Source organism: Schistocerca gregaria, chromosome 1 (assembly GCF_023897955.1).
Source record: "Schistocerca gregaria isolate iqSchGreg1 chromosome 1, iqSchGreg1.2, whole genome shotgun sequence".
NCBI lineage: Eukaryota > Metazoa > Arthropoda > Insecta > Orthoptera > Acrididae > Schistocerca > Schistocerca gregaria.
Window position 1 is genome coordinate 14266076 of NC_064920.1, and position 16158 is coordinate 14282233.

A 16158-nucleotide genomic window follows, 5' to 3' on the forward strand; every position below is an offset into this window, starting at 1 on the left:
ACCTGGTACAGAAGCAAATAACCAGAGCCACTTCCTCATCCCCTCAAATCCAGAACCTCCCACAGAAGAACCACAAAAGTGCCCCACTTGTGACAGGATACTTTCTGGGACTGGATCAGACTCTGAATGTGACTCTCCAGCAGGGATACGACTTCCTCAAATCCTGCCCTGAAATGAGATCCATCCTTCATGAAATCCTCCCCACTCCGCCAAGAGTGTCTTTCCGCTGTCCCCTAAGCTTCGTAACCTCTTAGTTCATCCCTATGAAATCCCCAAACCACCTTCCGTACCCTCTGGCTCCTACCCTTGTAACTGCCCCCAGTGTAAAACCTGTCCTATGCACCCTCCCACCACCTCCTACTCCAGTCCTGTAACCCGGAAGGTGTACATGATCAGAGGCAGAGCCATGTGTGAAAGCACCCACGTGATTTACCAACTGACCTGACTACACTGTGAAGCTTTCTATAGGGGAATGACCAGCAACAAACTGTCGATTTGCATGAATGTACACAGGCAGACAGTGTTTGTTGGTAATGAGGATCACCCTGTGGCTAAACGTGCCTTGGTGCACGGCCAGCACATCTTGGCACAGTGTTACCGTCCGAGTTATCTGGGTACTTCCCACTAACACCAACCTGTCAGAACTCTGGAGATGGGAACTTGCCCTTCAGTATATCCTCTCTTCATGATATCCGCCAGGCCTCAACCTCCGCTAATTTCAAGTTGCCGCCGCTCATACCTCACCTGTCTTTCAACAACTTCTTTGCCTCTGTACTTCCACCTTGACTGATATCTCTGCCCAAACTCTTTGCCTTTAACAATGTCTGCTTGTGTCTGCGTATGTGCGGATGGATATTTGTGTGTGTGCGAGTGTACACCTGCCTTTTTTTCCCCTAAGTAAGTGTTTCCGCTCCCATGATTGGAATGACTCCTTACCCTCTCCCTTAAAACCCACATCCTTTCGTCTTTCCCTCTCCTTCCCTCTTTCTTGAAGAAGCAACCGTTGGTTGCGAAAGCTAGAAATTTTGCGTGTGTGTTTGTGTGTTATTTTATTGTGCCTGTCTACCAGCACTTTCCCGCTTGGTAAGTCTTGGAATCTTGGTTTTAAAATATTTTTTCCATGTGGAGTTTCTTTCTATTTGATATATATATGCTGTTAGTTAGCAAACGAAAGTGTTGGTATGTTGATAGGAGAGAATAAAAAACACACACAAATTTCAAGCTTTCACAACACAAGGTTGCTTCGTCAGGAAAGAGGGAAGGAGAGGGAAAGACGAAAGGATATGGTTTTCAAGAGAGAGGGTAAGGAGTCATTCCAATCCCAGGAGCGGAAAGACTTAACTTAGGGGGAAAAAAGAACAGGTATACACTCGCACACACACTCATATCAATCCGCATATACACAGACACAAGCAGACATTCTGTAATGGCCCTTACAGTATTTGCTAATCATGTGTATTGCAAATAAGTGCCTGTCTACCACTCACTGCTTTTTCTGAAGTATATAAATTTGGGATTTATCATGTGTCTCAAATATAGCAGCTGAGCAACAACACATTTGTGCTTTTGTACCAAATGGGGGAAGGGGATCATACAGAGAAAACACAAAACTAAAAGATAAGAGCCACCCTAGTCTATAGTTCTGCACATGAGTCACATGATAGTTCTTATACACTGGGAAGGTCTGTTCCTTTGTACAGTCATGCGGTGTTGTCCATTGACACAGAAACCTGAAGTTAACTAGTGCTAGAAGAGAACACAATTGAGCAGGCATCCCATCAGATTAGTATGGGATTCTTTGCACTTGCTCTATCGAGTGATTTATTCTGTTCTCCAGTTCTGTACCCACATATTTCAACATGTCACATTTTCATCTCTCTGATGATGGAACATAGAAAATGTGCTTGATATTCTTTGGTTGCCACTGGAATGGATTCAGAGGCAGTCACTGTCAACCCTCTCACGTCATTCAGCATACGTGGCTTTGCAGTATAGGGTTCTCCACAATGGCATCTGGTTCAACACATTTCTCACAATTGTAATATGACAGTGCATCATCTTGTTGAGAAAAAAAATTATCATTTTGGTACAGTTGGTGAAGAGCTGGTGCAATTTGTTCCTGCAACATGGTTGTTCCTTCAAACAAAGGATATCCAACAAATTATCTTACAGACTTACCAAACCACATTGGTAACACAGTAAGATTAACAGTTTGATCTTCTGTAATGTGGGGTTTATCTCTAGCCCCAAACACATAATTATGGCGATTGATGGTTCCATTCAATTTAAATGTTGCCTTATCAGACCAGTGACACAAGTCAGCCGTTCATTATTTGCAAAACCATTCACAAAATTCATGATTCCTGTCCAGATCATACTCATTCATCATGGGAAGCAACCTGCTTCAAAAGGCACTGAACACTTCATTTGCTTACACCAGAATTACGTGCACCTTGCCGTACAGGCTTCTTTGGGGTTTTTGTGAAAGCTTGTATCACTGGGCTTCTTTGATCCTCTACTCATTTATTCCTGTCATACGTTTCCCTCTCGAGATCACACACATTTCCTTCCCTCTCAGATTTGTCAGGTAATTTTATAATTGTTAAATGTGACGGTGTTGCCATATGACACTCTGCCTGCCATCGTCTCTTCTCTTCTTTCATGTTTTCACATTTCCATTAATACTTTAAAATTCAGTTTCTTTGCTCCAATGACACGCTTCTACCCACCTTGCTGTTTATGTGTTGTCAGTGGCAACTGAAAGTAAGTGAAGGTAAACAAATGAGTCACTACACACACTAGTCCTGAGAGAAGCATAAAATCACAATTGCATCAGGTTATCACTAATACTTCCTTGGTGAAATCCCTTTTTGGGACCCCACATATTTTAATGTTGTAACAACATAATGTTATCATGACCAGTAGTGACAGAGGGAATGATTAATAATTATGGATTTAATACATCAAAGCTATAGTGCTCATGTTGAGTTATTGAGGCCAACAGTTTTTTCACTATCATTTTCAGCACTAACTGCAGATGTTTTGGGTGGTCGGCATTCGTTTTGTAGGCAGGAGAAAACGCAGATGACAACCAAAGTGAACAACATGAGTGACCTGAGACAGGAGATCCTTCACCTGGAGCGGAACCTGACCCACGAGAAGCTCAAGTGCCGGGCCCTGGAAGAGGAGCTGCAGAACCCGCTCAATGTGCATCGCTGGAGGCGGCTCGAGGTAGCTCATTCATTATGCAGCTCTATCATTAGTCTGATGAGAGGTTTGATGCAGCTCTCCATCCTATAGTTCAATTAAAACTGCTTGATAGTTGTCACTTCATGCATTGGAGGTGGTTTCCCGCAGTCAGAGCACTTCTTCATCATGCCTGAATCAAACTGTCACAACTGTTCAGCTCACTTCCAATTTCTTGTCCAGCTCCCTCAATGAGTTTGGATCCTGCATCCTGAGTCTGGGCCTTTTATTTCACATTTCATCACACATGGTAATGTCAACCAAAAACAAAAAAAAACACACACACACACAATATGATGAACCTTTTACACAAGATGACATTCAGTCTCACATACAGAGTTGTTACACTCACAGATGTAAGAACCTAACTCAAGATAGTGGCACAGTGCTGCAGTTCATGTACAAATGTGATGTATAGAAAGTCATATGTTCGAATCTTGTCAAAGGTAGTAATATTATTTTTATTTCTAAATCTAATTAAAATACTTTGATTATTAATTTTATTCAGGTAATTAATTAAAATGTTATATTTTCATTTATAATACTTTGTTCTGTCATTTTCATCATCTTATTGATTTTTTAAATAGCTGTTTTTTCTTCCTATCATTACTTTTTCATTTAAAATCTTCCTGTGACACCTATAATTTGCAACCAAGTGCCAACCGTGTCTGTTCATCAGTTGATGATGGGGCAGCTCATGTAGCCAACGTGAGGATAGTTTCTGGTACCCAATGATAGTGATAAACTATTTTTTGACTTTAGTGCTGAAACTGAGTTTGCTTATTGAGGTTAGCTTTAATTGCTCTGACTAAAGTGATCACGATTATAGTCCCACAGTAGCTTGTCGACCACCATTTTCTTGGATACACTGCACAGCACAGGGTGGTTGTTATGTTAGGACATAAGTTTAAATTTGTGACTGTAAAATGTATTGTCTGTCACAGTTCAGTCATTGGTGACTTAAAATCAACTGTCAGCAGAGCTTAACACATTTCTGTGATACCTCACGGTGAACTCTTCTGACATTACTTTGTGTTACACATTACAGCATTTGTGAAGTGACTGGCAAATTTGTGTGTCACCTATAACTGATCAGAAGCAGGCAGCCAATGTGGCAACAAGTAAGTGACAGAAGTTAACTCCCACATAATACTAGTCATATTAGTCTATTCTGTGGAAACCTCTTCACCTCTGCACAATGTTTAGGCATTTGAACCTGCTTTTTCTATATTTATGCCTTGTTCCCTGGTTCTCTCTAAAATTCTTATCCACTCCCCCTTCCCTCAACAAAGTACCAAATTGATGATTTCCTGATGCCTCATGTGTGTCCTGTCGACCAAAACCTTCTTTTAGTCAAGTTGTCCCTTATGTGTCTGTTTCTCTCCAATTCCATTCAGTTCCTCTTCATTACTTACTCATTTATCCATCAGGATTCTTCTGTAGCATCAGATTTCAAAAGTTTCTATTCTCTTCTTGTCTGAACTACTTATCATCCATGTTTCACTTCCATACTAGGCTACATTCCAGACAAATATATGCAGAAAAGACTTTCTAACACTTAAATTTAAATAATAAAACTGATCTTCTACTTTTAGTGTGTCATTTCCAAATATAATTTTCTTAGTGTTGCTTGAATTAATTTGGTTGCATTCCATTATTCTCATTATACTTTTGTGGGTTTGACCTTATTTCTTTTCAGGACATTATCCCTTTCATTCAACTGCTCTTCTAACTCGTTTGCAATCTTACAATGTCATTAACAGACCTCAAAGTTTTTATTTCCTCTTTGTGATCCTTAATTTCCTTTCTTAATTTCTCCTTCGTTTCCTTTACTGCTTGCTTAATATACAGGTCGAATAACATTGCTGAGATGCTACACAGCTTTCTAACTCCCTTCTTAAGTGCTGTTTTGCTTTCATGCCCTTTGTCTTTTGTAACAGCAGTCTGGTTTCTATACAAGTTGTAAATAATCTTTAGCTCTTTGTATTTTATTCCTACTAACTTCAAAAATTTAAAGAGTGTAATCCAGCCAGTTTTGTCAAAAACTTTCTCTAAATCAGACTAAATCAGAGCTTCCCAATGTGTGGTCAACGGACCCGTTAGGGGTCCACCAGCTCTTTCTAGGGGGTCCACATCCACCTTTCACCAAATTGTGTAAAATAATGAGTAAAATTATTGAATAAAAATGTGAAAATAAAATTCATCACTATTTGTTTCATGTGGAAAACATGTGTACTTATACTTCAGGTCATATTCCCAAGCAGCCTTTGCAGTTTGTAAGTGAGAACGCTTACACAATTTAGTGTCGGAGAATGCGGCTTCTCTGATTGACTGTTCCGCAACAATACGAGGATCATTTGTGCGCCAGCTCATGGCGCTAGATGTGCTGAAACCTTTTACGCGTGCGTGTAGCGAGCTTCAGCAACCAAACACTGGCACGTATGTGGCCCCAGCATCATTAAATGTTAAACTTGCTTTGTCAGTGCACTACCTATTTTATAAGTCATTGACCAGTTTATTACTTCTAACATGGATCAGTGGCTGAAGTCAGGATCATTGAAGAAGGGTGTAGTTTCTCCATTGCCTTCACAACAAGGGAAGTTTCCAGTTGAAATGAGTGAGGAGGGAGGACGACCAAAGGGAGAACAATCACAAAAGCTCCACAGCCGGATTTATTATGTGAAAACGCTGCAAGTTCTCCACTGGTTGGCAATATCCTGTGGAATTGGAATAACCAAGAAGTGCAAGTACAACAAAAGCTATTTATAAATGGCCTTTATGGAGACAAAGGAGGGTAAACCTCAGTGTGTAAATTGTGCGTGAATCCTTCCGAACAGTTCAATGGTTCCAGTTAAATTGCACCTTCATTTTGAAGGTACTCACTCAGATTTCCAGGCTAAAGTCATCGATTTTTTCAAAAGAAAGAATGCTGAACTAGATGCTTCTTAGCATTGCATGAAAACTCATGCAAAACAATTAATGAAAATTCATTAAAAGCTTCTTTTTTGGTTAGTTATTGAGTGGTAAAAACAGGCAAAGCTCATACCATTGCAGAAACCTCATAAAGCCGTGTGTTAATGATATTGTTTCTTGCATGCTAGACGAAAAGGCAGAAAGCTTGTATCTTCGGTGCCATTATCAAACAATACTGTCAAGAGACGCTTTGTTGACATGTCAAAAGATGTGAAAGACACTCTTGTTTCTTGCATCCAACACAATTCATTTTCTGTGCAGATAGATGAATCCACTGATTTTGCAGGATTAGTGATTTTGTTGGCTTTTGTTCGTTATGAATATTCTGGATGTTTTGAGGAGGACCTCTTATTGTGCAGACCACTACCAACCAACACAACAGGTGCTGAAATATTCCGTCTATTGGATGATTCTTTAAGGACTAACGAAGTTTCGTGGTCTAATTGCATAGATGTGTGCACAGATGGTGCAAAAGCTATGACAGTTGCTACAGTTGGAGCAATAACGAAAATAAAAGAAAATGTCAAGAATTACAGCAGTAGTCATAGTGCTCTCCACAAATGCACTTTAGCTGTGAAACAAATGCCTGTTTCGTTCAAGAAAGTTTCAGACGAATCCATTCAATCATTAACTACATAAAATCAAGGCCTTTGAAGTCAAGACTTTTCACAATATTGTGTGAAGATATGGGAAGCATTCATTGTTCCCTGCTTCTCCTCAAAGAAGTGAGGTGGCTTTCATGTGGGAATGCACACTCTTTGTTGTACGAATTCAGATTGGAAGTCTTAGCTTTCCTTTTGGAGCATAACACCAAATTAGCAGACCTTATTAAAGATGAAAATTGGCAGTGTATACTTGCCTATTTGTCAGACATTTTCTCCAAAATGAATGAAATGAATATTTCACTCTAAGGGCAAAGTGAAACAAAGGTCACTCCTATTGACAAAGTTCGAGCATTCAAGAGGAAAATCAATTTTTGGGCAGAGTGTCAAGGAGGGGGAGGTCAAGTGTTTTCCTCTTCTCAAAGAGTTTTTGAAAAACAAAACGTTGGCGCTTGATGTCATTGTTTGAGCATTATTTCCCAACATCTGAAGATGAGTAGATGCAGAAATACGAATGGGTGGTCAACCCATTCACTTTATTCAAAAAGCCAAACATTCTATCATCAAATGAATATGAGTTGATAGAAATTGCCAGAGACTCTACCTTGAAATCAAGTTTTGACATTGACGGTTACTCACACTTTTGGATCCATTTGGATAACAAGAAATACTACACCCTTGTTGAAAAGGCAAAATGTGTACCTCTGCTGTTTGCCACAACATACATGTGTGAATATGGATTCTCGATCTATGCTGCCCACAAAACTAAGTACTGAAGCTATCTAGATGCGGAACTGGACATCCATCTCCAGCTGTCAAGAATTGAACCCAACTTTTCAAAATTGTGTCAGCAGAAGCATCCTCAACCATCACATTAGCATTCCATTATTATTCCTACAGACTCAACTATAGTAAAGAAGAAAACATTTTTCTTTGTAGATGCTCAGTGAATGTACCTGAACTATAACTCTGTAGGAATTTTGTTTCTGTCTTCTATCATTCACAAATTAATTATTAATTGAATCCTGTTGGCATTGATTTATTTGTTACAAAAATTAAAATGATCTCTAAAGCTAATTTCTTTTCCTTAATATATATTCTGTCCCCTCAGTTAAAAATATGGCCTGCCTGTACTTGAATTACAATTACTTGCTATTATTCTGACACTATCATGTGCAACTGCCGTAAGCATAAACAAATGAGGACTTTTCACATGCCACCTTGTAAAAGGTAAACCACCTCTGCCAGAATTGTTTCCTTCGGGAAAAAGAGTCTTACGTTTTGTGAAATACTTTGTCTTCTTTTCCTAATTTGTTTACAGTTGAGGCTGACTGCCACAATAGACTGTCCAAGTAGTAGTTGAAGTTGTCAGCTATGGCTAAACTGTTGCCACGCCAGTTGCCAGCTACCACCAACTGACAGTACACTGTTGCAACACCGCCTGGTAGTTGTCGGCTGTGGACTGACAGCTGTTGTTCAGTAGATACGCAGAGACGTAAAAATAACTAGACTTTCCGAGCTGTTTACATGGGCACGAAAATTGATTGTGGAACTGGAAAATGGCTTTATAAAACCAGATTTCCAGAATCGATTATTAAGTGTTTACCTGACCAACCAAAAGAGGAACTGGGACATCGGCTTACAAAATCTGGTTTTGGAAACGCATGTAAACTGGGCGAATGTATTCCCACACATTGCACAACAGATGTCACAATAGTCCCTTAAAGGCAATTCCTTGGCCTCTTTTCTTTCATGACGTGTTTTCATCCCAAATCATGGGTCTGCCTCTTTTCTTCACAAGTGCGCGAAATGGCCGAGCAGTCTAAGGTGCCATGTCATCGTGGATTGCACGGCTCCTCCCGCCGAAGGTTCGAGTCCTCCCTTGGGCATGTGTGTGTGTGTGTGTGTATTTTGTCCTTAGCAGAAGTTAAACTTAGGTTAATAGTGTGTAAGACTAGGAACTGATGACCTCATGAGGTAAGTCCCATAGACCTGACATACATTTGAACATTTTTCTTCGGATTTCATGAAAAACCACACACACACACACACACACACACACACACACACACACACACACTGTTACGAAATATGCATGCTCCTTACTTACACAACAATAGTCAAACAGTGGAAGTGAACAGACAACAAGCGGGAGCTTGTCAACAGCGAAATGTTTGAACCGTTTGGACGTGACTTTAATTGCTCTTGGAGGAAGGCAGCTCCAATGTGTGAAATATCAATTACCAAGTAATTTTAATCATGCTATAGTGTGTTGAACAAAGGGATTAAATCCACTAGTAAGTGTCTGGATACAATGGGAATTCAAATTGGATTGTTAATTTCAAGTTGTTTTCATCCATCTCTAAACCAAAGACTATTGATACTTCGGGGAGCTTTCAGTTTCCATGGGTTTCGCTGTGAAATCTAAAGTTACTGCCTTGTGTGTTCCTACATTTCAGTGGAAACCAAAATGGTTTTCTCCAGTGACTTCTACCAATTTTTCTATCCTCCTGTAAATAATTTGTGTAAGGATTGTACAGCCATGACTTATTAAACTAATAACTGAGTAATATTCATAGCTATCAGCACCTGCCTTCTTTGGGATTGGAATTATTACATTTTTCCAAAGAAAATTCAGCACTGGCTGTATCAGTGATTTTTATTAAATCTGCGACCGGTTTCGCACCACTTATCGGTTCATCCTCAGGCAATCTGTACAAAAAATAGTGTAATAAGAGCTCATATAAACTACTTGATCCCCAAATTCTGAGGTATAAACTGAAATTTTAAACAACCAGTTTTTTGAATGAGACAGGAAAGTACACACATACATAAGCATGAAGCTCACATCCCGCTCACACCCAGAACATTCACTTCCCTACAGCCAGCAAGCAGCAGATTAGCTCTTCTAATAATTTCCGGGTATGCAGCCGGATCCCGTCGACATTCTGCCACGATATTTCGGCCCAGAGACGTCCGGCCATCATCAGGTGTGTACTCACCTGATGATGGCCGGACGTCTCTGGGCCGAAATATCGTGGCAGAATGTCGACGGGATCCGGCTGCATACCCGGAAATTATTAGAAGAACAAATACGCCGGGAAAATTTCAGAAGTCACAGCAGATTAGCTATTGGGTGTAAATTCCACAGGACACCTTTTTATTGTAACATTTCAAGCAGATTCGGCAAATGCTTAAGTTTTAAGGGAATAAATCAGACATTTTATATTCCTCAAAACAATGGACAGAAATTCAGGCACAAGGAGGCTGCAATATGGAATAGTTTCAAGTTGTCAGTGGTATACAGTATCGCCTGTGATGATTGTGATGCAGAGTACAAAGGCCAGACAGGAAGAAGTTTTGAGACCAGCTTTAAGGAGCACATCAGCGACCCAGGCTCAACTGCAACTCATGCGCATTTTCGGGAAATGGGTCACAATATCACAGTATCCAGAACTTGTGGGTGTTACACGTGGAGAATCAGGACAACACTCTTAATGTTCTGGAAGAGGTTGAAATCTTCAGAGTTCTGAAGAAATCCCCTCACTCCTCACTTAATGCCCAGACTGATCTGAGGCACAAGGGTCTTTTAGAAAATTTTGATTACTTAAACAGGTAGCTCTCTAGCTTACTTCTTAGTAGGTTCTGTCCTACATATTTTTATGCACTACGGGCCTTACACATTCAGAACCACCACAGTTATTATTCTTATGGTTTTAACTAACTACCATGTTTTATATTGGCCACCTACTATGGTATTAGACTTTTAAAAAAATGCTATAACGAACTGTGTATCAGATGTTCACCACCCTGTACTCTTCACACCATGTACACACCATCTGGCCTCTGGTCTTCCTTGCGCCACTGCGTGAGTGCTTTCCAGGTTTCGGCTGGTCAGTCAGGCCGTGTCTGCTGCCGGGCACCTCCTCTCAGCTGGCACAGTGAGTTCTGAATTGTTTACATGGCTCTAATTGCGCTGTTTGTTCATGCTAATGTTTGCGCTCTTCGTCATTCGTGTTTAGGGGAGTTTTATCAGCATTGTATTTATTTTTATTTTCAACGTCATTGCCGGTCCCATTATTTAAAAAAATTTTAATAATTATTTTCAAATTTTAACTACTGCTTTCACCAGATGACAGTATATTGGACTTGAAAGGTGGGGAGTGGCTACAGGGCAATGTTCAACATTACCATGTTATAAATAATGTATGTGTGTACTTTCCTGTCTCATTCAAAAAACTGGTTGTTTAAAACTTGAGTTTATACTTCAGAATTTGGGGGTCGAATAGTTTATATGAGCTATTATTATACTATTTTTTGTACAGATTGCCTGAAGGTGCACTGATAAATGGCGCAAAACTGGTCGCAGATATAATAAAAATCATTGATACAGCCAGTGCTGAATTTTCTTTGGAAAAATGTCAAAGTTTGGCTGTGGTTGCCCGCCCTACAAAACAACATTTTTACTGATGTCTGAGGGTATTTTGCCTACCTCTATGTCTTGCATGCCAGACGGAGTAGTTCTGCCATGGCTGGCTCACCCTAGGCTATCAGCAATTCTGAGGGCACCATAACAAATGATCACTTCAGATTCATGTAACTAGGAGGCTCAGTAAGTATCTTGGTTTAAGGACAGATATTTCCAGTGCAAGTTGCTGTTATCATGTTCTGTTACAATTAGATGAGGCGTAAACAGAAAGACACTGATTTGTAGGTCAGTTTGTATTAGGCAGCCATTTCAGTAATTTATATTCTATTTGAGGTAGTATACAAAACTTTTCAAAATTAGTGGTTTGTGTTGAGGTGGATGCACTGAAATACCTCTGGATGTCTTCTTGTATATCCTCCTTGAATCAGTGGTTGTGAGCTGAGGAGTTTGGTTAGTTGCTGGTGAGCTTATTCCCATTTCATATTTCCATGAGTTTGTGGTTTTGTGATGGCTGACCTGAAAGAGCAGCTTGTCGAAATAAGATTTTTTTTTTAAGTTGGGAAAATCACAGTGAAAACATACCATGTTTCGAAGGAAATTTGTGGAGATAACAGTTGAGGTTAGATACAGGCTTGCAACTGCAGGTACAAGAAACAAGCAAAGATGAAACTGAATCAGTTATTAAATCACTTAAGAGTAAGGATGTGATGAAATAGTGAGTAGGATTTTGGAGATCAGTGCACCAAATGTTAGTTCTGTATTCAGTCACATCTTGTAATAATAGAGAGGCTATTATTGCAAACACGCAAGTAGCTGCTAAAGAAACATATAGGGCAGAGGTGGCAGCAGCAATAGAAATGGGACTGGAAGTGAATAACATAAAACCAAATACATGCAAATAGTGTCACCAGAACTAAATAAAGTGGTACAAATTGACCAGTAGCAGTTAGAATATGTGAGTCAATTAGGCTATCTGGGAACACTGCTGACATCACAGAAAGATAACGATGTTATTGTGGAAATAAAGAGACGTATCCGCTTAGCTAATACATGCTATGATGGGCTTGGCACGCAACTCATGTTCAGAAGTCTGCCCATGACAACAAAATGACCATGTAGAAAACTTTAATACATCCAGTATTAAAATACAGCTCAGAAACAAGGACATTGGCACAACAATGTTTAGAAATAATCAGATGCAAATTCTATAGGGTTACTAATGATTTATTCATCACCTGACTTATAGGAGACAGGTCAAGATTTAAAATAATAAATGATTTTTTAAGAGTAATACAGTAGTTTAGATTATTTTGTCCACTGTGAAACAATCCTCAATGAATTCTTTAGTAGAATAATAATGTATTTCTACCAGAAAGTAAAGAGTAATCTTTTAAGTGAACCAAGCTCCATGTTAAGTACACTGCAAAAAAAAAAAAAAAAAAAAAAAAAAAAAAAAAAAAAAAAAAAAAAAAAAAAAAAATTAGTACACCCTTTTAGAGGTTTCCGATTCACTCAAGATTTATTGTTGCAACAATGCATATAGAATACATGAAATGATTATATTTACAGATCACTAGCTCAAGGGTTCTAAGTTACCAGCTGTCAACCCGTGCTGAGACGTCCATATTAGTATGTGGTGTATCCTCTGTGGGCAACAATGCAGACGCTGACTCTTGCATCCAGTCAATCATACAGATTGTGAATACTGTCCTCGGATACATTAGGCCGTGCCTGGTCGACCTGTCCACATAGTTCTGTAAGAGATGTTGGTTAACAAGCCTCACAAGTCACTTCCCGCTCCATAATATTCTACACGAGCTCGGTTGGAGACAAGTCCAGAGATCGTGTTGGCCAGAGAAGTTATGCCACTACACTATCTACTGACGGATGACACTGAAATCATTATCAGGATATCTTTTATCCTCCAGGTGGCATATGTTTTCATAGGATCAAAATTGACATCGTCCTATTGGGTGTACTAATTTTTTTCTGACAGTGTATTTTATTGCCATTTATTATATTGTAATTTTTAAACCCCATATACTCCGGTGTTTGGACATAGAGTTTTAAGCAGTGTGTTGATAGATTAAAATTCCCTCTGTGACAAGTACTGTAATTGTGGCTGAAATGGAAAAAGTTTACTGTACACTGATTTTTGTGTAGGAACAACATCATCTCGTATGTGTAAACGGAGGGAATAGATAGTATTTTTAAATTGTTAAACAGTGGTAAACTCAATAGCAATTATTTGGTTGAATGTATTTTCCTAATTATTAAACAATGAAAAATCCAGGATGGAATATAACAGTATTATGAAAAGGAAAGTTGCTGCTCACTGTATAGTGGAGATGCCAAGTCGCAAATAGGCCCAACAGAAAGACTATCGCAAATAAGCTTTTGACCGAGAAGGCCTTCGTCAAAAATAGACGGCAGATGCACCTACACACACTCGAGCAAACGCAACTCCCACACGTGTGACTGTAGTCTCTGGCAGCTGACACCACACTGCGAACAGTAGCAGCAGCAGCAGCAGTGCACAATGGGAGTGGCAACTGGATAGGGGTAAGGAGGAGGCTGGGCAGGGAGGGAGAGGGATAGTAGGGTAAGTGTGGGGGACAGTGAAGTGCAGCTGGGGAGCATGCAGGAACGAGATGGAGAGAGGGTAGGGAAATGAGGTGCAATCAGGAGGTTAGACAGTGGGCAGGAGAGAGGTGGGGGAAGTTAGTGGAATGAGGGCTGTGTAGTGCTGGAATGGGAACATGGATGGTGCTGGATGGGTGAGGACAATGACTAACAAAGGTTGAGACCATAAGGGTTGCAGAAACATAGGATATACTGCAGGGAGAGTTCCCACCTGTGCGTCTGCCTGCTTAGCTGCCTCCCGTGCAGCATCCCAGGTTCAATTCCCAGCCGGGTTGGTGATTTTCTCTGCTCATGGACTGAGTGTCGCGTTGTGCACATCATCATTTCATCCTCATTGCCAGTGCACAGGTCACCCAACGTGGCATCGACTTAAATAAGACTTGCACTCGATGGCCGAACTTCCCTGTATGGGACCACCCGGCCGATGGTGCCGTATGCTCGTTTCCATTTTCCCACCTATGTAATTCAGAAAAGCTGGTGTTTGTGGGAAGGATCCATATGGCACAGGCAGTTAAGCAGTCATTGAAATGAAGGATGTCGTGTTGGGCAGCGTGTACAGTAACAGGGTGGTCCACTTGTTTCTTGGCCTCAGTTTGTCGGTGGCCAATCATGCTGACAGACAGTTTGTCGGTTGTCGTGCCCATATAGAATGGAGCACAGTGATTGCAGCTTAGCTTGTAGATCAGACAGCCTAATTATTTTCTTCCATAATACTAGGAGTCTTGTGACATTTGTTGAATTTCTCCAGAAGATTGTGGCATCTTGAAATCATAAATTCCATTGAAATAAACTACTTGAAGTGGGTGGGCCAAGCTTTTTCAATGGAACATAAGAAGCCAACAAAAATAGCACTGCTATAAAACCCAATGGGACCAATAAATAGGAGAAACAAAGACTTCAATACTTGGACAACTTACAAAAAGATCTAAACATTATTTGTGACAAAGGATGAAGAAACAAGATTTGGGACAGGGATGAGTGGAATGATGCCTTAGGGCAGGCCAAGGATGATTAGTGGATGTTTTGCCAGGAATAAGAAAAAAATTCAGTCACCTCTGCAATGCATCTTTCAGGGCGTACTCATTTCCTGACAGACTAAAATACTCATTAGTAAAACCACTTCATAAAAAGAGGAAACAGATAATGTACACAGTGCTGGCCAATTTATTCACTAATGATGTATTCAAAAGTTTTCGGGGAAAGAAATAATTCAGCTTGTATTGGCACATCTCACTACACATAAATTGCTAAGAGACATGCAGTTTGGCTTCAGAGAAAGAGTGTTACCAGGAAGTTCAATTTATTCTTCTGTGTGTGAGGCACTAGCAGGGCTAAATAATTAGTTGAGGACAACGGATATTTTCTTAGATTTAGCAGAAGCATTTGGTTGTGTGGATCAAACTATACTTTTGTGTAAGTTAGAACATTATGGGAATAGACAAATAGTGTAGCAATGCTTCACTTCATATCCGGAAAATTGGAAGAGTGACAGTGAACAAGAAAGAGACTGGAAAGTTGATTAGGTTCAAGTAAAGTACGGGACTGGGAGGAGGGGGGTGGGGTTACCTTAGGGTTCTGTTCTAAACCTGCTGTTTTCCTTGATCTGCTAATAAACATGACAAGTGATTCAAAAACTTTTCTCTTCCCAGATAACACAATTTTTATTGTGAAAGATGTGGAATGTAATATAATAATGTAGATAATAGGGTAGCTAGTAATATCAGAATTAGATCAGGAAATGAGACACTTAAAGTAGTAAAGGAGTTTTGCTATTTGGGGAGCAAAATAACTGATGATGGTCGAAGTAGAGAGGATATAAAATGTAGACTGACAATGGCAAGGAAAGCGTTTTTGAGGAAGAGAAATTTGTTAACATCGAGTATAGATTTAAGTGTCAGGAAGTCATTTCTGAAAGTATTTGTATGGAGTGTAGCCTTGTATGGAAGTGATGATAAATAGTTTGGACAAGAAGAGAATAGAAGCTTTTGAAATGTGGTGCTACAGAAGAACGCTGAAGATTAGACGGGTAGATCACTTAACTAATGAGGAGTTACTGAATAGAATTGGGGAGAAGAGTTTGTGGCACAACTTGACTAGAAGAAGGGATTGGTTGGTAGGACATCAAGGGATCGCCAATTTAGTATTGGAGGGCAGTGTGGAGGGTAAAAATCGTAGAGGGAGACCAAGAAATGAATACACTAAGCATATTCAGAAGGATGTAGGCTGCAGTAGGTACTGGGAGATGAAGCAGCTTCCACAGGATAG

At 39.9% G+C, this 16158-nt stretch overlaps 1 protein-coding gene across 3 annotated transcripts in view; it reads left to right on the top strand.

The window, feature by feature from the left end:
• LOC126326285 (cilia- and flagella-associated protein 58-like) overlaps positions 1 to 16158 on the top strand; it is a 369658-nt gene that overhangs the window by 235591 nt on the left and 117909 nt on the right. For all 3 annotated transcript variants that reach the window (XM_049995640.1, XM_049995632.1, XM_049995677.1), the window contains exon 14: positions 3069 to 3231. In XM_049995640.1, the coding sequence (XP_049851597.1) occupies positions 3069 to 3231 (163 nt within the window). The remainder of the gene's footprint in view (positions 1 to 3068; positions 3232 to 16158) is intronic.